The 22,473-nt window shown below is 38.5% G+C and overlaps 1 protein-coding gene across 2 annotated transcripts in view; it reads right to left on the minus strand.

Annotated features, from left to right (window-relative positions):
- Positions 1-22,473, minus strand: part of PHF20L1 (PHD finger protein 20 like 1) — a 77,784-nt gene that overhangs the window by 33,839 nt on the left and 21,472 nt on the right. Inside the window, exons 5-11 of one of the 2 annotated variants that reach the window (XM_065398254.1) lie at positions 20,611-20,673; positions 16,181-16,388; positions 15,201-15,329; positions 10,233-10,315; positions 6,291-6,543; positions 4,035-4,220; positions 3,621-3,827 (exon numbers count right to left, since the gene is read on the minus strand). In XM_065398254.1, the coding sequence (XP_065254326.1) occupies positions 3,621-3,827; positions 4,035-4,220; positions 6,291-6,543; positions 10,233-10,315; positions 15,201-15,329; positions 16,181-16,388; positions 20,611-20,673 (1,129 nt within the window). The remainder of the gene's footprint in view (positions 1-3,620; positions 3,828-4,034; positions 4,221-6,290; positions 6,544-10,232; positions 10,316-15,200; positions 15,330-16,180; positions 16,389-20,610; positions 20,674-22,473) is intronic. The other variant, XM_065398255.1, reaches the window with a different exon arrangement.

Genomic DNA, 22,473 nt, shown 5'->3' on the forward strand with positions numbered 1-22,473 from the left:
TGAGGATGTCAAAAATCAGTGTGTATTTTCTGGAGGTAGTTGAGAAACATCAGATTCAAAACTTCAGCCAGTGCTCCCAACAGATTCTGAAACTGCAGTCCTCCAATGGAGACATTGCCACCACTGTCTTCTCAAAGGACGTGGAAGAAGCCAGCCTAAATTCAGGACAATCCGTGACTTCCACATCATCAGCCATCCTCCAATTCTGGCAGGATTTCTGTCTAGGTTATCCTCATTCCTGATCAAAGAAGGTAACAGCTCTCAAGATGGAAGTGTGGTAAGACAACATGGGTAAAAGAACTCTAGTTTTCCTCAGAAAGGAGAAGCTAACAGGAATAGATGTGTGTGATTCTAGTGTATCCGGGCAAAAAAGGAGCCAGTGGTGATTGCTCCTCAAAGACCCACATTGTCCAAAAGCTCCCCAAGGAAAGGAAATCTGCAGAAAGTGGTATGGGAGAAACCCATGTATGTAAATGCCTATCTAGGAGAAGACCAGACCCCTTATAAAGTGCATAAGGGTCTTCCAAAGCTGAAAGCAGACCAAATGAGCTTCAAAGCCTGTCCCTGATGATGCCAAGGCTAAGCCCTTGGAAGGAAGGACTTCTTCAAAGATGAAGAAGGAAGACTATAAGGCAAACTCGAGTTATCAGGCTCAGAAGACCTATGACAAGCATGGATGAATATGGCACAGACAGGAGCCAGGGGCCCACTCTAATTCAAAAACACAGGCTTATCAGGACACCCAACGATTGGGTCCTCAGATCCAAGACTCCCTATGGAAGCTTAAGATCCAAATAGCTCAACTGCCTCAGACCTATCCTTCCAACCATAGCACATATGCTGTTCAGGTGGCTGGTCTGCAGCATGCCACCTAGAAAACTCACCTGAGCTTCCTCAGGACAGAAAAACAGCATGGAAGCTCAAGATAGAGCAGGTCCTCCTGTTTGACTTTGAGGCACTGCAATAAAGGAGACTTCAGAACTAGGGATGTAAATAATGTTTTTAAAAAAGTAAACATTTAAACTATTGAATGTTTAACCAGTAAAATTTTAACCGTTAGGCTCTGCTGCCGCCCTGGGCACCCGGGGTCCTGGCTCAATGCCTAGAGACTCCGCTCGCTGCTGGCCCCACCCCGCGCAGCAGTTCCCGGCTGCCAGCATGCCCGGGATCTCGGGGAGGTTGGGACCCCGGACGTGTGGGGGACCAGCAGCGAAGTCCCGCAGCCGGAGTTTAAATGGTAACCATAATACCTTACCAATAAGACTGATACTTATCGGTTAATCGCTTAACCAGTTAACATTTTACATCCCTATTTAGAACAAGCACTGCCATCTCCAAGAAGCAGAATGATCAAGCCACAGACCCAGAGGGACAGAAACAACAGGTACCTGGCACCCACGGACTGATTCCCTCAAAGCTGAAGCAGACTACTTTGAATCTTATGTGGCGCCAACAAGCACTGTTAACCTTAGAGAGACCAGCATCTGTAGAAATCAGATCCATCAAATTAGCTTTCACAGCCTCCTGCAGAAGGAAGAGCTGTAAATACTCTCTCTCATTCTGGGCCCAAGATGTAAAAACCACAGACAAACCAGCACACCTCAGGAAATAGTCTTCTCTGAGACAGAGTAAACAATACAAGTAGCGACGTGTCAAATATTTCTGAGCCACAGCACGCTTTGTTCAAAGCCTGTTTGTTTGGTTTTTTGGTCAGGATCATCCATAGCCTGGACTAAAACCAGGCCCATTCACTGAAGCAGTATAATGACATTCACTGAATGAAGAAACAGTTAGTGACCAGGACCAAACCACTCAGATCCTAAGCTAGTGCCAAGAGGATACTCTGCAACAAAGCAAACACCTAAAAAGCAACACTAATTACATTAAACTAACCAGCAATCACCCCGCCCAACACAGATTCAGCAGGAAAACTGGAATAAATAATGAAATTGTAAAGCTGATGGTCATAACACTTGCAGCGAGCTATGACAAAACAGGAAGAGATAGTAGTTGGTGCTGCTGGTACCTCTTTTGTAACCTGGCTCTGAACACACAGATTTTTTGATGGGGGAAATACATGCAGCCCCAATGGACACAGCTTTTCTAAATAGCTCTGAGCTCAAGACACTGGGCATCCACATTCAATAAGTGGGTTTCTGTACAAGTAATTCTCTATGGAATCTCTAGCTCTGCTTTTTAGCACCATGAGGGAAGTATGATATGAAAAATTGTTACAGAATCTGAAGTACACACTACATTTCAATGCATTGGAGAATTCTTATAAATTACTGTTTGTAATATACCACAATCAGACAAGAGAAGACTGAGTCACATGCACGAAGTTTCACTGGAGAAGTAGAGAAGAGCAATATTTTAAAAAATTTAACAAATGAAAATTGGAAATAGTTATGGTCCGCTTTATCTTAAAAATATACCTATTTTATAGATTCATAGATTTTAATGGCAGAAGGGGCAATTATGATAATCTAGTTTAATCTTCTGCATAATACAGGTCACAGAATTTCACCGAATAATTCCTGCCTGGAATTAAGTAACTAAGGCTGTGAATGGGCAGAGAAATCAACCTATGTGGAGATAACAGGAATCTGCATAGGGTGGTATCTTTCCAAGAGTGGGGCCATGAAAGTTATTCCATGAATATATCACTATCTACACAATGACATTTAATTTTTCCTGATAAGAATGTACAGTCTCATTTGAACACAATACTTCAAATAGTGAGCTACAAATATTTAAGAATGTTTCTATATTTTTAATAATTTATTGCACAAAATTTTCTTTAAGAGAACAAGACGGTCTCCAAATTAATTTTTCAGGACAGTAAAAAGTTATTACTTTTTGCATTTTTAATCACTTTAGTTAAACAACTCTCAGGCCTTCTATACTGCATAAGTAAACTGAATGCATGACTTGAGTGATGGGATCCAACTCTGGCAACCTGCTACATGCAGGTGGGACCCTCTGCAGAGCCCCAGTGTGGGGCTCTACACTGACACAAGGGAACAGAGGGTAGGATCAGGGCTATAAACTTATAAATTAAAGGGGGATTTTCAGAAATGTTCAACTTTGGCGTCATATTTCTCCCATTGAGGTCACTGGAAAAAATCCAGTGGATTTTAAATGAGAGGAGAGCTAGACCAACATTGACTGCTTTTGAAAATCCCACTCTACAAGCATTACAGTATTTTCCCAATCAAACAAATGAAGAAAAAAGTCAAATCAAGACCGGCTAAAGAAAGTTAAATTTATATTCCTAAATTTTAAACCTAAAGCTAAAAGACAAAGGGGAATTCCTGAGTTTAACATTTGACAGCAAAGTAGCTCTGTGGATATTTATGCTCCTTTTCAAAATTGCTGCTCTTGAGCTTTCGATCCCTATCTGTAGTATAAAACCAGATCCACCTTGAAGAACATTAGAACCAAAGCACTAATGCAGTTCAAAGCTGAGAGAAGACAGAGAATCCAAAAGGATCCCAGGAGGAGTGGAAGACTTGAAAGCTTGTAACAGAAAACCTATCCCTTCATTTTGTATGATTGAACAATACACTTACATTCCCTGCAGCTATAAACCTAACTGCTTGTGAACTGAATCTCTTTACCTGACGCTGCTGTAGCTACTCTTCCATCAGTTACTGCTTTGGAAGAATGATATGTAATCATCTGAGTATCTTCCTTTTCTTTACTGGGGTACTCATTACGGAAAGTGGATTCTGTGGATAATGGCGCTGTAACTTCCAAACTACGGCTTAAGTCAAGAGGGAGACATGGTCCACGCTTCTCAAGTGACATATGAGCAACATCAGGTACTACACAAAAGAAAGAATGTAATATTAACAAAGATATATAAGCCAGACAAATAACAGTATGGGTCGCAGTGTTACAATAAACAAACAGCATGTAGCTAAAGGCACTCAATGTTAGTCAAAGATCTCATTAGGTGAAAAAAATGTGAAAGGTCTTATTCTTTATGATTGTTTCTCTCGGGTTGTTCTTTATTAGATTAAATACATTACCCTCTGATATTGATGGCTGTTGATTTTGAGCACTGATGGAGAACACTTTTCCATCAGTGACTGGAGAGGGAGAAGGAACTTTTTGTATAGACTCATCAGGCAACGAGCAAGTGGCTAAACGCTGTGATCTTCTTCTCCTCTGGCTATATTTGTAGGATCTAGGGGGATTCACTGGCTGTGACGGACCTAAAAAGAGATCTTTCAATGTTCATGAAGTAGAGATATGTCATAATCTTACGGAAATATTTTAAGATCTAGAGAAGGGTCATGCTTTAAATAGTTCTCTTCTGCAGAACTGCTAATCACATTGTGCTTTGTAAAAATGAATAAAACTATGAATATCAGATGAATGTTAATGTTTGAGGCAAGATTTTGGTTTTTTGCTTAATATATTACTATATGAATTTGAGGATCTAGCCTCCATGGATATAGAGGAGGTCCTTATGCAAATAAACTATTTGCATTAAGGGGAGTCACCCCATAAATCAATGAGAGTGTAGACAGCTTATAGTTTAAGAAACCAATAGGATTTCCAGTATAGCAAAATAATTGTCACAGTAAAAGACTTAAAAAAATAAAAATAAAAAAAAGCATGGACAGCATTAACATAAAACTTTTAAAATAAATTCACAAAAGGTAATGGTTCATTTTAGTTCTAATCTCTCCACTTTCTTCTAAACTGATATTAACACCCTGGTAACAGCAAATACAGAAACATTAACTGTCAATGCACTACATAGCAAGAAGTCTAAACCTCAGCATAAAGAATCTCAAATGAAGAGAAATATTTGTCGATATTATAGGCCTGATTCATTAAAAAAAAATAAAACCTCACTTATGCATGTTTCATATATTGTACTTGGGGAAATGTGCTTTACCTGCATACATTAGAGTTCTGTAAATCATTAATTCTTTTTCCTCCTTGCCTTACCTAGACTCCTTTGTGTCATACTAAAGATTTGCAGTAGCAACAAAAATTACATTTCTATTTTTTAAAAAGTCAAAAGAGGTGGGAGCTGTTACAAACCATAATAAAAAAATAAGTATCTAGGCAATGAAGTTACAGATTTTTTTTTTTTTAAATGGCAAGCAGATGCGTAGCTTCAGTCCAAAACACAAAACCTCCTCAAGCAAAACTACTTACCGACATCTTGGGGGTATTGCAACATGTGTGGATGACAGTGTTTTGTGGGGGAAATTTATAACATGATTTAAAACCAATGATATTTATTGAGAGAATACAGAAAACTTAATTGGCTTATTTCCCTCTCCCATTCAATTAAAATTTGCTACAAGATTAAGAGACATTTATCTCCTCAAGAAGATGTCAACTGTAGATGTAAGGATGCAACATGTGATGAAGGAGTCCTCTTCAGGCCTTATTTTGTCACAGCTCTGGGAGTGAAGCAAAACTTAGGCTTTTGCTTTACAGAAACCCATGTTAGTTATAACTGTTGACCGCATGACTTCGCCTTCTTTGAAGCAACAAAGTGTCTTTAAGAGGTGAAGCTCAAAACAAATCTGAAAAAGCTACACTATCCATCTCCAGCAAAAATAAAATATATAGAGCGAGCTTGTAATTGCTCAAAAATGTAAGAAAATCATTCAAGGATGTTATGCAGCAGATAAGTTTCACCAACTCTTCCATCCACCAACAGTATCTTGATATTTTGAAAACCAGTTCTATGCTTTAAAAAGGCTGAACTACTAAGGTGTTTTCACCCTACACAGGACAACTTCCTTTATTTTCCCATCAAAGAAGTTGACCCCATCTTCTCTCTCACATCAGATTTAGAGGAAATATCATGTAGTGTGAAGGACTGTGCAGCCAACAGGTACATCAAAACAGTCGACTGAAGGCAGAGTTCCTCAATGATGGAAAGGAAAGATCCGCAAGAAAACTGCACATATTTTTAATGAATCAGGCCCTTTAAGTAGAGGTGTTTGTTTTCTACTGTATCACTATTACCATTAGTGTGGAGATTCATACAATGGAACTTAAATCATTAAAAGCCATGACTTTCTACTACCATAAAAGTGCCATTATTACTTGCACCATAATTCACACACCATGTTATGTGACTTTACTTTTTATAAGTTTGAGCTATCCCTAATGCACCCACTTACGTTTGAATTTTTTTTTATAAAAAAGCAGATTCATTGTAAAAAGCAACATTAATTTACAATCAATTATTTTTCTGTATATTTCTTATGACTATAAGTAATTATGGTATTTTTTAAAATGTCTGTGCTCACTAGTTTTATTTATCACAGAAGAAGGAAGCTGAGAGACCAGCGTCAAATCCTCGACTTGTATTAACTCTGGGGAAAGTGGTGATTTAGGGGGCTTTATACACCCAGAAGAATCTCCAGATTCTTGTTTGCATTTCTTGCTGCGAGCCTTTCCTGAAGACAAAGTTGAGGATAACAGTGCAGGTTTCTGAGTGTTGGTAGAACTGCTAATATCAGCTTCATTTTTTTTCTGACTTTGAGGTTTAGGTGAAATCTCCTGAATAAATAATAAGAAATTGATACTTTTATTTCAGTTTCTTCATTGTGGTTCTTGTATTCTATTTTGATTTTTTTTAGCATCTTTAGTATTCAAAAACATTTATTCAAAAACATTTTTAAAGCAACATTTATCATTTCCAATACAAATGAAAAACAGACTCAAATGTATCAAAGTAAAAGTTGAGCAATCTGTTTGTTTTTAAAGGGACACTGCCAATGACTTTCATCCTTAAAAGATTTTCTTCATTTCTCATTGCTTGCAATATCCTCAAAAAAAGCTTAAAAACATTATTTTCTCTTACCAACTATCTAATTTCCATTTGACAAATAGTGCATTTTGCTGTTTTTCTAATACAATAAAATCCTTTTCATGTCCATCTCTCTCTCTCTCTCTCATTACGAGCAATCATCATCAATGTTTTCGGCAAGAATAAAGAATAACTTAGAGAAGAACACTGTTGCTACTAACCAGAATGGGAAGTAGGTATGTTAGCTTTGTTGTGATCACACCACAATACAGAAGTTTCTCAGTAAGAGTCATCAATTTAAAATAAATATTTAGAAGTTGGATGTCATTTTCCACAAATTTACTTCAGTTTTGATGAAGAATCTGAAAAGGTTGACAGTGCCCCTTTAAGGAAAGTCTTAAAACAACAAACAATGATGAAATTTGAGCACAATCCCTTTCAGTGCTGGGAGTCTGGATTTCACCACACTACTTGCTTGTGTTAATGTTTCATGAAATCGCAACTTCTAGCACCACAGGGTTAAATAGATTGCTAACTGTAAAAAAACAAGCAGATAAAATGTAGGTTAAAAAAAAACAGTTTCTGAAAAGCAAAATACGCTGCATTTTCTAAAGCTGAAAATTTTCACCCTTCTTTTTAATGCATGTACTGAAATATTTAAAAATAATTCATCTGACTTTACAACAATTAGAATTTTACATTTTTTGCTAGAAGGAGGTTCTCCTACAAGCGGAGTAATCTGTAACAGTGTTAGTATTTGCCCATTGATGGCAGCTTGTACATATCTGAACACATGACCTCAAATTTGTTTCATCTATTGCCCAGTTGAATATGCATCATGGTATTATGTTAGCTAACAAAACCATAATTATGAAAGTGTAAACTTTTGTTTCTAGAATGTGCGCGCCACTTTCTCCAAAAAGATTTCACTCCACTGACGATTTGGGGGCATTTCCCAGTTTTCAGACCTCCGTACTTCAGAGGACTGCATTTTTGGTATTGAATAGAAACTCTCTTTTCCATTGGAACATGGGAGCTGCAAGTTCCAGTGGAAATATAAAAAAAAAGCAGCACACACGACATACTTAAAAAAAGGGCACCCTTGCGTGCTACATGAATGGCATGCTGGAAGTACCATGTAAAATTCCGGTGCAAAGTGTCCCATTCAGTTATCCCCCGTTTTATCCTTGAATCAGCTCATTATACACGTGATTTAAGTGCAGTTTATTCATTTAAATAAAATATTCCATGAACTGTAGAGTATACCTATGCTGATTACAAAAGGTATTACCAGAAATTAATTAGAGCCATAACTTGTAAATAAACAATTTTATTGTTCATCTTCACATATGTGAAAGACATTACTACAGCGTCCATTACTTTCAAATTACAAAGTTATTTAAACAAGTTTTAAAAAATTAAATTAATATTTTGATAAGGTGCTTAACCTCTTAACAAGGACAAACTAACATTAAAAAAAACCTTAATGAATTAAAGTTATTCATCTAAGCAGGTCTTGCTCAAAAGGAAATATAACATTACATAACCCTAATACACTTAAATAAACTACTGAATCTACATGTAATAGTCTGAGGTTTTTGGGTTTAAGACAGTTGTAAACTAAAAAAGTTATAAATATAATTTCATCAGCACAGTATGTTTTTGGCTGTTGGCCTGAATATTACTGTGTCCTGTATTACATTATTTAAAAACACACTACAAGACATTTACCCAATCAGTATTACAGTGGTAGCAGACAGTACCTCTGTAATTAAGGGCTGTCAGCTTTGCCATTTTAGGGGTTTATAACTCGGCCATTTTAATTTGCATTTGGGCTGGAATTTAGCAAAAAAAAAAAAAATTTGAGCTCAGACACTCCCACCCCGACTTAATCAGTTTATGTTTGATTGGTTTTTTGTTTTTCTTTTCAGTTAGAAGAAAGGGGCGAAGTAGTACATTTGTTGGGTTTTGGATGCTTTTTTTGTTTAAGAACACAACTAAAACAAGTATTTTCAAAAATGTTTTGCAGACCATTAGTCAGTGAATGGTGACAGTCCCTTCTGGATTTTTTGTTATTATTTCTAATCAACAAAGTAAAAATAGAAACAGCCGAGTTATTTTAGATTAAGAAGTTACTATTCAGAAGTTTCTTTTAATATGCACTGTAATCTATACTGTTGCATACAGTCTTAATAAATGACAAAATCCCATTCATTTCAATGGAACTCTGCACAGTAAGATTTACAGTGTAATGATTCTTCCAGAAATGTCATGCTGTCAGACATCTCACAGTTTTTTGCACAGAGAAAGTATTATACAAAAGTACTAAGAAATTATAGCATCTTTAATATGCAAAAATTGGAAAAGTGGAATATCATGTCAATATATCATAAACCATTATGCAAAATATCAGTCAATGCATTGACACCTTAGTAGCTCAGAATTAACCATTACAGTGGCAGCATTAAAAGTAGAACCATAACTTTCCATTGACAGCACTCTGTATTGGATCTGAGCGTCTCAAACCCAGGGTCAATGGAAAAACCATAGCAATGCCACTGTATATCAGGACTAAAGAACCAGTTGCAAGAAACATAGTATCAAAGTTTGGGGTAGGGATTGTTTTAAGAGCGTGGTGGGGCTTGTGAAGAAAGGAAGTGCTCTTTTTAGTTGGTTTGTTTAAAACAAACCATTAAAAAAAAAGAAAATTAATACAAAAAAGCCATATTAAAATTACATTAAGGATCTTATTTAAGCCAACAAAAGCAAAAATATCAAGAGTTAAGGCTGCCACTTCATCCTTAGCTTGCTTTACTGTGCTTAGGTAGTCAGCCCTTTTAGCATGCAAGATCATGCACAATTCTGAGACTCAAGCAACACCTGAACACAATGGAATGAGCCAGAGATAGGGAGGCAACCTTCAATTCTTCAAATAAGTGGTTTTAAATCAGACCCCTAACATTAAAGTTTCTTTTTTGTATGTATTAAAATATACATCTTAGCAAAATGTATGGCTCATTGAACAGTTCATAAAACACGCACAGTCTACAACACCAATTCTTACAATAGAAAAGAAACTTCTTACAAAAGAAGTTTTACTAGATGCCAAAAACCCTGTTTCAAACCACAAATCAAATTTGTGTAAGGGTCTTTTTCTTAGCCAGTTATAGGCATGGTTCCAGCTATAAAACCTTGGGACCGCTGTTTCCTAGCCTTTGATTCCTTGGAGACAGTAACTCATTTATGAAAATTAAAGTTAACACGGTCATTTGTGTCAATTTACTTGTATGCTTCTGGCTACGCAGAGATGTAAACATAAGATCAAATATTTAGTTCCCTATTGCTGTTTCTGAAGGGGCAATTTTGTTATGGATACTATATCTCCATGGCACACTCCAGTGGGAACCTTGCAAAAGAATCAAACTCTACCATTTCATACCTGCTCCAGGACTGGAGCTGTTTCTTTGTTGCCTTCCTTTTTTTCAGCACCATCCACAACAACAGCTTTGGATGCCAACAAACCTTAAAAGAAAAGTTGCACAGAGATATTTAGAATAGGTTGTTTTTTTATTTTACCGTTTGCTATCACCAGCTTTTATGAAAAACATAAATGTGAAAACAAATTAAAACATTTTCATCTATAAAAAGATTCTCTCTGAAACCCCCTTGTATGGAGTCTTTATTTAAAAGAACAAAACTTATGAGACCCTGACTACAATTCACAGGCCCTGCATTATACATGAAGATTAGCACCAGCCACTCCAATTCCACTGCCAGAGAGGGAAAAGGAGCTCTAAATTGTAATGCTATGACCCTCAATCCCAAAGCAATTGTGCTTCAAAACCAGGTCTACAGTCATAAAGTAAGTTTTCAACCTTTTGATTTTAGGAGGTTATTTCGAATTCCTTCCTTCACTCATTCCCTCCACATTTGGTCTTTGTGTGCTTTCCTAATGGTTATAAATAGGGCACTACCAAATTCACGGCCATGAGAAACACGTCATGAACCGTGAAAGCTGGTCTACCCCTGTGAAATCTGGTCTTTTGTGTGCTTTTACCCTATACTATACTTTCACGGGGGGAACCAGCATTTCTCAAATTGGGAGTCCTGACCCAAAACGGACTTGCGGGGGTGGGGGTGGGGTCGCAAGGTTATTTTAGGGGAGTCACGGTCAGTTGCGGATTAGCCACTTGGTCAATGGGGCCCCAGCCAATTGGGGTGCTCCGGAAAAGTGGGCACCCCCACACCCCGCTCTACCCACCCTGCGCTCCTGCTGGGGAACAGGGTTGGGGCATGGGGGCTTGCCCCACTCCGCCCGACCGGCACTCCTACCGGAGAGCAGGGGAAGCCCCCGCACCCTGACCCCACTCCCCGGCAGGAGTGGGGGGGGGAAGGGAGATGGGGGCAACTACAGTTGGAAGGGGTGTGGAGCGGCTCCCACTTGTTCTGGCCCAGGGCCCCAGAAAAGCATAATCTGCCACTGGTCACCGTATTGTCACCATTACTTCAGCGCTGCCTTCAGAGCTGGGCAACCAGAGAGTGGCGGTTGTTAGCCAGGCACCCAGCTCTGAAGGCAGCGCCCCACCAGCAGCAGCACAGAAGTAAGGGGGGCAATACCATATCATGCCACCTTTATTTCTGCGCTGCTGCCTTCAGAGCTGGGCAGACAGAGTGGCGGTTGCTGACTGAGGGCTCAGCTCTGCAGGCAGCAGCACAGAAGTAAAGGTGGCAATATCATACCAGGCCATCCTTACTTCTGCGCTGCTGCTGACAGCGGCTCTGCCTTTAGAGCTGGGCTCCTGCCCAGCAGCCACCACTCTCCAGCTGCCCAGCTCTGAAGTCAGCACCGCCGCCAGCAGCAGGGTAGAAGTAAGGGTAGCAGTCCTACAACGCCTCCTACAATAACCTTGTGGACCTCCCCCCCACACACCTCCTTTTGGGTCAAAATCCTTACAATTACAACACCATGAAATGTCAGATTTAAATAGCTGAAATTATGAAATTTATTATATTTAAAATCCTACGACCGTGAAATTGACCAAAATGGCCGGTGAGTTTGGTAGGGCCCTAGTTATAAGTTACAGTTGCAGAGTTCCCATCGAAGTTTGCCTGTTATGTATTCTCATCTCTTTAACAGGCCCATGCAAATCCTGTTTGGACTAAACAAAACATTGAAGCATCTAACACAAGGAAAAATCTTACAAAGGCGGGTGGATAGACTAGATCAGAGGTTCTCAAACTGTGGTCTGCAGACCACCAGTGGTCCGCAAGCTCCATTCAGGTGGTCCACTGATAGTTCCCTCAAAGGTGCGCACCTGGGCGGCCGCACATGAGAAAATGAAGGGCCAACCACCTAATTAGTGGAGCCGCGCTGGTGTGGCTCCACTAATTAGGTGCTTGGACCCTGGAGAAGACGCACATGTAAAGTGAGGTGGTGGGCTTGGGGGGAATAGGGAATAGGTGGGAGGGGGCAGTGGGATGAGAAGAGGGGGTGGGGGAAATTTGGGACGTGCAGGGCTGCGGTGGCCAGAGAAAGAGGCGATTTCCCCAGCTCCAGGGCTGCGGCTGCCGGGGAGAGACCCCTCCTCCTTCCCAGCCCCAGCTCGGGGGCTGCTGCGGCCGGGGAGAGAGAGCACATCCATCCATTAGAAAGGTAAGACTACAGATATTAAAATATGAGTTGTGTGCGCTTTCGCTTGTAGAACAAAAAAAACAATTATTATTAAGGGTTTTTTTTAATATAGTGCTTTTATCCAAAGCGCTTTACAATAGTTAGCTAATGGTACAAGTGGTCTGCGGAAAAAAAAGTTTGAGAACCACAAGACTAGATTAGCTAATCAGAATTTTCATTCTCTATGATTTAAGTAATAGGGACTCCAGGTGACCCTGATAATAGGATCACTGGGAAACTAGTAATTTAAAATAATGCTAGTTCTTCATTCACAAATCCATATACAAGACTACTAATATACATTTAACAACCAGACAATAGAAACAGCCAACAGTTTTAAACCTGATGTCCAGAATTGTTTTTTTTTTTCTTGTTTTTTTTCCTCATTTTAGGCACAGAGACTGTTGTTGCCCAGGCAAAAAGTAGGTGTTTCAGAGCTGCTTTGTCCGGGAACTTTTACTTTATTACTTAATATCTCTACTAAATAATGTTGGTGAGGAGACCCAGCCCGCTTGAACATGCATAAAGGAAAACTAAAGCAGAGGCAGCAAGATATCTTCGAAGTCTGAAAGTCTTCTCCTGCAATCTGTGGCCCCAAGAAGAAGCTACCTCTTAACAGAGATTGTTCAGTTTGGATAACAATCTACAAGATATAGCTACTGCATTCCATGGAAAATTAAATACCCTCACAATCAATTCAGAACACACTAAACTGGAGGCATATCACTTAGTGAACTTTGGGCTCTCCTAAAGTAACACATTTAGAACACTGGAATACTGCAAATCCATCAGTAATCCAGATGACTTTTCATTAAGAAGTTGTAAAAAGCGATGAAGAGTCCTGTGGCACCTTATAGACTAACTGACGTATTGGAGCAGAAGCTTTTGTGGGTGCTCCAATACGTCAGTTAGTCTATAGGGTGCCACAGGACAGTGTCGTTTTTTTTACAGATCCAGACTACCACGGCTAACCCTCTGATACTTGACACCATTAAGGAGTTATCAAGCTTCAGTGCCCCACAAGGATCTACTACAGGAAACTGTATTATATTCCTTACTATGTGTGTTACATCAGTTTGATGGATTTTTTTTTTTTTAAATTAAGCAGAACATTGTCTCCAATCCAAGATGTGCAAAGACATTACTTAAAAAAACAAATTAATCAATCATGAATTTACTGCAAAGCAGAACCCCACTAATTTGCAATACTGAATGGAAGTCATCATGGAGTTCATGCAATTCATAAGTTAACAAAGAAGACCTCAATTCTGCAGCTTGCTCAAAACAGGAGGACCCCTGCACTTATGTGGGTCCCAATTAACATGCGTAACTGCACAGATCCTTTCGTATAGAAAAAGTTGCAGGGCTGGGACTTAAGTAAACCAAAATAACCATTACAAAATGTACTGTTTAATTTTACAAATTTAGTTTAAGTTTATGGGAGACAACTTGAAATAAAAAAAGCAGCTGCATCATCTCCATTTTGTCTTCATTCCTGTTTCTTACCTCTGGAGTAACTTTTCTACAAATGAAGTTCTGAACAAAGGAGCGGATGTGGATGTGTTCCAGAGGGACTTTCAAACCAGCAAACTCACCAATGCTGCTAAGAACCGGATATATGGACTTTGAAGTCTCTGTATGTATCTGACTGCTTTACCATTTAATAACTCTTCTTGTTCTTCCTTTTTTCCTTATCATAAACCTTTTGCTTTAGACACTAAAGAATTGGCTGGCAGCATGGTATTTTGGGTAAGATCCAAACGAATACTGACCTGGTAACGTGGCTGACCCTTTGGGGTCAAAAGAACATTTTGTATAGAGAGCAGAGTTTTCTAAATAACTTCTGGACCTATGTGCTGATTGGGAGCCAGAGAACTGGAATGCAATAAAGGGGGCTGTGTAATTTTTTTTTTGCTTCTTGATAACCAGTGTGAGGAATCAGAAGCACTGTTTGTGACTGGCTGGTGAGTTTAACTTCAGTGTTAATCCCAAAACTGGTGGTTATCTGCTCTCCCTTTTGCAGCCTGCCCTGATTTTGGCATTTTCAGTGAAGGCTGTCCCAGACACACCAGGTCACAGTCCTTTATTTATTTTGTAACTGTACACTTGGTTACCCCTTTAATACCTCTGCATAGTAACATAAGATATACATTCTTTTAGAAATTATGAAGTCTTTTCTAGTGCTTCAGTGCATTAATAAATGCTTATGCTTTTTAAACTTTCCTTTAAGACTCTGCCTAGTCTCCTTCCAGCAATGCAATTGCCATTACTTCATAATAAACTGGGACAGAATTTTTGGTTGTCTCCAAAGCCAGAGGTATTGTTACTCCACTGATCTACTAGCAATGATTCAGTGTGCGTAATATAAACAGAATGCCACATCTAGAGCCCATGTAGATAACATTCCTCATACAATAAAGGGAATTATGCAGGAGATAAAAGGTGTTATAAACTAATGAACACACTTGTTCCAGGAAGAGGTCTATTCAGAATGATCAAATTATCATGACATTGAATTGAAGGCATAGGTCAAATCACAGACCTTACGTCAAAATCTTGGAACAGGGTTGGCTTTATTACTCTTTGTGTAGTGCTTTGAGATCGTCAAAAACGATAACTGCAAAGTATTAATATAATAAACAGACATGTACTGATCTACCATAGCACTCTATGTACAAGCATAAACATTTGGATATGTTAAAAAGTAATGATGTTCTCAATAAAAAGGAAATTTACCAGTGATCTTGTTAAGACGAGCTCTCTTTGCCTGAAATGAGTTGCCTAGATTACTTTTCCTCTTGTGCGCTAATGTGTTCTCTGCCCGCACAAACGCCATCTTAGGAACATCCACTACTGGGAATCCTACTTTTAAAAGAACAGACGTGGAAGAGCTTATCTACAAATTCACATTTCATAAAATTTCTTATCAACTGTAAATATTTCAATGCAAAATATATTCTAAAATGAATTAATAGGCTTTTATGTGCCATAACTGGCAGTTTAAAGATTTACAATTAACAGTATGCAGAAAAATATTAACTTATAACTTAAAATTTCAAGGTAACAGATATTAACTTTGTTGAAATGAACATCAGGATTTACTGATTCAGAGGTAAAAATCTAGATAGCCCTTAAAACATGGAGACATATGTATTACATTGTCTTCAAACATATCTAGAAATCTCCATTATAACCATGAACCTTTAGAATTTAAGTTTAAAAAAAAAAAAAAAACTCTTAAGGGAAAATGAAATAAAGAGATCTAGAAAAATAAACTACTGATCTCTTCTGAGCCACTTAGGAAGCAGAAATTTGCACATAAATCTAAATAATTAACATTGCTCCAGACTTCAGTATTGAAGTCTACTAAGATACAAACACCATCTTCCTCTAGTCTAGAACCATTGGCAGTATCATTTTGCAATATGAACAAAAGAGATTCTGAGGCCAAGAGTAACTGGGCAGGCAGAAAAAACAGTACATCTCTACCCCGATATAACGCGACCCGATATAACACGAATTCGGATATAACGTGGTAAAGCAGTGCTCCTGGGGGGGGCCAGAGCTACACACTCCGGCGGATCAAAACAAGTTCGATAGAACGTGGTTTCACTTATAACGCGGTAAGCTTTCTTGGCTCCCGAGGACAGCGTTATATCGGGGTAGAGGTGTATTTGCAGCCTTTAGAAAAATAAGAACTAGAATATAGTTTGTACCGAACGTTTCACTAGATGTAGGCTCCTCTTCCTTTTTCTGGACTTCCTGTATGATTGTAGAGGTTGAGGTTTCTTCCTTCTTTGAAGGTACTTTAAACCATTTTCTCTCCTCTTTATCTTTATTGCTGTTTGCACTGGTCCGAGGTTTACTTCCTGCTTTGTTCTTGGCTGCTGCTGCTGCAGCAGCTTTGACCAAAGCTATCCAATCCTCCAAAAAGAAAACAAAGGTGGAGGAGCATTAGTAGCAGTTTGCGACATTCAAACAGAATCCATTTACAAATAGTGAGCAATCTCATCCAGAAATTGCCAAGTACATTTATGTTTAGTTTTATGACTATTGCCCATGATTCAGTAAAATGTACTTCCCAAATTGCCTACATATTGTAACTAGAATCTACCTCGTGGATTTAAAAAAAAACAAAAAAAAAAAAACCACTGCATATGGAAATCTCTCTCTATGATTAGCCTTTCAAGCAGTATTGTGCCATAATAACTAATCTGTATGCTATAAGAGTTACAGAAATACAGGAACTGTCATACTGGAACAGGCCATTAACTCCATTCTCCTGTCTCTAGCTGTGGCCTACACTAATCTAGCTATTTCAAATGGAAGACCAATCCCTCTGTGCCCCATACATGTCTTGCAAACTACACAATCCAAGGACAGGAGAATTCTTTCTAACCTAAGCCGTGGATCGGGTAATGACCTGAAGCAGTGGTAACTCTGGTACAGAAATTTCTAGAATAACTGCAAATACGATTCCTACTGTATTAAATTTTCAAGCTTTATCCAATAATCTCAAATGGCTCTATAAACAGCAATTAACAGTCACAATCCACCTGCAAGGTAGGAAGAGATTATTACCATTTTAGAGATGGGTAGGTAAACTGGCACACAGGGAATTCAAGTGACTTGCCCTTGGCCACACAGTGAGCAGTAGCAGAACCTAGGTGTCTTGACCCTGATCCCCTCTTCTAACGACTTGACAACTCTACCACAGTAAGCCATTTGTCTTAACATCTTGCAGCAGTGTTTTCCATAGAAAAATTCTATTACATAAAAACAATTGTATTCACCAACTGAATATATTTTTAAACTTTTTGAATGAAAAGATTTATTATAGACCATCTGACTGTTTGATCTCATTAATGTTTTATATGTAGGTACGTATGTTATGTTTAAATTGTACTGTGTGCACATGTGCATGAAAGGTGTTAGAATATCCCTAGAGCAAAGACCACATTTTCTTCTCTGTTTGGTGGAGACAGCACTCAGTAAGTAATGAAGTATTTCCTTTATTCATTTAAAATGTGCTGTATTTAATCTGGATTGTTTCCTTGCTACTGTATTATGGGATATATTAAAAAACAGTACCTGATAGGTATATCTCCATATATAAAGCCAATCTCATACAGCTGGAAGGGACCCTGAAAGGTCATTGAGTCCAGCCCCCTGCCTTCACTAGCAGGACCAAGTACTGATTTTGCCCCAGATCCCTAAGTGGTCCCCTCAAGGACTGAACTCACAACCCTGGGTTTAGCAGGCCAATGCTCAAACCACTAAGCTATCCCTCCCCCCTTTCACTCTTCCAATCATACTTCACTTCTTTCTAAACTAAACAATCCCAATCCCTTTAATTTCTTTACATATGGAAACCTTTCCATCCAACACCTCTACCAGTTTTTCCAATTACCATTCAGTGGACCTTTTCTATTTTCTGTGCCCCCTTTAAGGTGTTATGGGGACATACCTTCAGTTAAAATCTTTTTTCTGCATTATTCTCTATCCCTTCTTCATACAGCCCAACCTTTAATTCACATTTCTAGCACTGTTTTGCACTAAATATGCATCTCCACTGTGTAATAAACTACACATTTTGTGACAGTGATAGTTTCAACATATCAATAGTAAGCAAGGTCCCTTTTTTAGGACGTTAGACACGGATGCAAGAAGATCAAGTAACTTTCCTGTGAAGCTGACTGTTTCTTCTCTATGACATTATTTGCTTCACATTCTCCCCTTATTCTGCGGTCCTCAGGATAAGTTAGTTATGTATGTGTCTGAATATCATTAACTTAGTATTCACTTCCACTGATTTAGCGAATACCAACTACACATTAAAAAGACAAAGTCACTGCCCAAAAGAGTTTCCAGTATGAATCTCTTCTGAGCTAACCTACAAAATTAATTGTAGAAGTATAGACATGTGGATCTTCAACAACGTATACTATACTCATTTGTGCCGGATGACAAAATTGAAGAAATCCTTCACTTGGTGCAGCTTCATATAGTAGCATTATTATTTATACAGCACCAGAGATATGGATGGTACTTTATAGATGGGAAAGAAAAGACAGTTCTAGTAACAAAGAGCTTACAATGCAAGAGGCACAACATAGGAAAACAATAGTAAAAAGGAGAAAGGACATAGGAAAACAATAGTAAAAAGGAGAAAGGAAGAGATAATGTCATGAAGATACTTGTAGTTTACATATGCTGGTAGACCCACTTCTGCAATTTATATTTAAATTTGTATTTACTTAGCGCAGTTTAAGTCAACAAGTTGATAGATGTGAGCATGTGATAGAACGTACAGATTCTTTTGTGCCCCATAGGTGGCACTGCCCCAGTGATGTCCATAAGTGGGGGTCCTGCTGAGTCAGACAGTGGCATGGTGATTTTGGGGTTAAATCCCAGCAAGGTTTCTAAGGTCAGGCTTTCAAATTCCCATATGAAAGTGCCACCGAGAGGAGGGTGACTGGGGCTTGGTTTCTACCTATACTTGTGCACAAGCTTTTTTTAAGCTCAGAGCCATACAAGGTTTTGGAGGTGCAGGTAAGGAGGAACCACATGGAGGCTGCATGACTAGAAGCCAAGATGAGAAGATCTGGAGACAAGAACTGTCCTATTTATATTGTCTGGTGTTTAACGACTGTTATACACAATGAAGGAAACTGGCCAGAGACTTTGCTAGTCTATTTTTATTTTGGTTGAGTGCCCTATCACAGATAATTTCATGTGTAAGAAACTAAGGGATATATTCTTCTCTTGATAAGCACAGAAATTCCTGTTCGGAAAGAAAGCATCTTCAAATGTAAGCACAGTTTATTTACAAGCCTTTATAAAACTTGTATAAGGAAAAATAAAGAGAAGAAGAAGAAAGGTGGACTCTAAATCTGAATGAGTTTGAAGTTTCTTGAATTGGGATTGTTACCAGGTTTCTAACCTAACAGCCAGCCACAATACTGAGATGTAGCCAGACTCTCAGTAACCTGTCATTCAAATAATTTTAATCACATCAGTAACAGCAGCTTTTTTTGGCATGCACTGTATATACAAATTCCAGGATTCAGTTATTACCAAGTTAGAACGGAGCAATCTCAAGTATAGTTCTCATGATATAAGTTCATCCCCTTCCTCCCCAGTGCTCTGAGTAGCCATTATAAATCACTTTGTTCTGATTACCCATTGCCTTCAGAATTCCCTATGATCAAACTGCAGCCAACATGGCGGCCTCCACTTCTGAGCCACAATGTTCACCTCAAATGACCTTTTTTCCCCTCAGTATTTCCTCTTTGCCACTTAAGGAAGGCTTAGTTCCTTTCTTTCTCCTCCTACCCCCACTACAAACATTTGTTTAATTAACCTGTCCAGGGCTATATGGGGCAACAGAGTAATAGGAAGCAGTCAGAAGATAAAGCAGCAGCTCCGGTTTTGGACAAATGGATGGAATTCTGAGAAAAGTCAAAGCAAAAGGATTTGCATAATAACTTATCATTAAGGAAATCACTGCACTCTGGTTAAAAATGGCCCTTGCTAGAGTTCAGGGACTGGCATACTGCATGACTATATAGCAAACCATACAGTCATTACAAAAATCAGATCAACTAAGCCAAACTTCAGGAAACTGCATAATAAAGAAATAAGTTAGCAGGAACCATCCAGCATCCCTATACATTGATTGGCTAGAACAATTGCATTTTAAATACAATTAATTTTATAATCTTATAACTGCAACAGTGGGAAGGCAAAAAGCAGTAGCATTTCTAAAATCCATCCCTTCTGCCAACAGCTGGATTCATGTCTTGCCACCTCTCTCTTCAGCTATCACAACTACCACCTCTTCACTTCTCTATCTAAAATATGGCAGTTATCTTCCTCTTCTGGCACTCCTACCACATTATCCTTCCCACCACGCACATCCACACGCACACCCCTTTCTAGCTCACTGGCTGTTTTGAAATCAAGACTGGATTCCTTGCTCTCGCATTCAACCACCCTACACAGCTCTGCCCCACCTATATCTCAGCTCTTGTTTTCTCTATCATCTCTTCTTTGTCTCTGTCCCAATTGTGCCTTTTTCCCTCAGCTTCCTGGTCCTATGTACCAAGTTCCCTCCCTCTCCTTCAAATCCCTCCTCAAAACTCACTTCTTTTGGTTCGATTTCCGTCACTAATCTCAGCTCCGGCGCTATCTGCTCCCTCTCGCGCGCCTAATTATATTGAAGATAAAACAAAAAAACATGAAACAGAACAAATAAGTTATCTGAATTATTTGTAAGTGCTTCCCAAGGGCAGTTTTCATTCTCCCCCTTTTCCATTTCTTCTCTTCCCCACCTCAGTTGCATTTCTGTCTAAATTTTAAAACGTAGCTAATCCAAGCAGAAACCTGGTCTGTAGTCTCCATATAAATAAGAATACAAAAATGTTTGTACAGTTTTTGTTTTTGCCTTTCCACCCTCACAGCTGAAACTTTTGAATACACACAAATACTGTAGTATTAAAAAAAAATTACTTAGAATGTTTCAAGTTCTACAGTATCGCTCACTTTAAAAGAGACAATGTGAACTTAAAAATCACATTTCCATCTGAAAATATTACACCTATTTTTGTTACAAATAACTCCAAAGATTACTGGAATAGAAAAATAAAAAAATAGTCTCTTCTTCAATGTGCTTAATTTGTGCATTTGACAATACTTTGGTATAACCACTTTCACTGTTCTAATGGTCACTTGCATCACTCATTCACTGCTCTTAGGTACACACAAGAGAGGACACAAACAACAAAGGTAGAAGAAAAAATCCTTATACAAAAATGTTAATGAATGTTATATTTTATATGTACTCACTATTTTAAAGGTGCCAGAGAAATGAATTTGTAGTCAACTTTTAGTGAATTAAAAATATCAAAACGTTGCCTCTAATTCTCAGGTCAGCTTGCACACTAATGGACAAATTATTTTTGCACACATTCAACATTTTCAGAAAAAAAATGTTGCATGTTAATACCTTACTATTATTTTAAAAGTAATACAATTTTAAACCTAAATGCCAACTCTCAATACAAGTATTTTTGGGAGGTAAAGGGGCAGGAGGGGGAGAAATCACAACAGGAAAAAAGTTCTGGATCTGAATTTAACAAATAGTATCACAGGTTCATCTGATGCATGACTTTCATATCAATCAAATTATGTTGGGGGGTATTCTTTGAGAAATCATACAAAAACCTATGCCTGTCAAATAATTCCTGGTAATTGCCTTCTTTAGAATAAAAGAACAATTTTAGTTTGAAACAAAACTTAGTCTTAGATAACTTTGACCTTCAAACCAAGCTTAGGCTGTATTTTTATTTTTACAACAAAAATACTTTTGAAATAAAGATGGATATTTTTGCCATAGCATAATAGATTTACCTAGCCTCCTGTCCAGCAGTTATATTACTACTTAAAAAATGTAACCCGGAGCCTGCTTTGAGACCAAGAGATTTGTACTCCTGCCTCTGATTTGGGGGACTTAGAAATGTCAAGGTTAATCTCATCTTTCATTTTAAATGTGAACATTTCCTAGCCTGTGTAGAAATCAAAATTAATCGCCAAAAATACAAGTTTGTCCCAGTGATTATTCCTCAAGATCTCCACTATAGCCACTCAGGTTTGGCCTCAGACACATGAAATCCAACACCACAAGTGTCTCAATATTTGAAGATAAGCAGAATAATTTATTGCGCTTATAAGAGTGCCATTTAGGCTGCCATCTATGGCACTAGCACTCCTACAGACTTCCTCCTGTCACTCGCTGGTTGTTTCAACTGAGCTTTTGTTTCTCAGCTGAGAAGCCAAAGTGACCTTTAGCTACAGAGTAGTATCTCAATAGTGCAACAGACAATATGATTTAGTGGAACACGCAAAGGACTAAGAGCAAGGAACTTCTGAACTCTAATCCAAACTCACTATTCTTCTTTATTCAAGTTGCAGCCTCCCTGCCTAAGTTCCCCTATTTGTAAAATCGAAT

Source organism: Emys orbicularis, chromosome 2, assembly GCF_028017835.1.
Source record: "Emys orbicularis isolate rEmyOrb1 chromosome 2, rEmyOrb1.hap1, whole genome shotgun sequence".
NCBI classification, from domain to species: Eukaryota; Metazoa; Chordata; order Testudines; family Emydidae; genus Emys; species Emys orbicularis.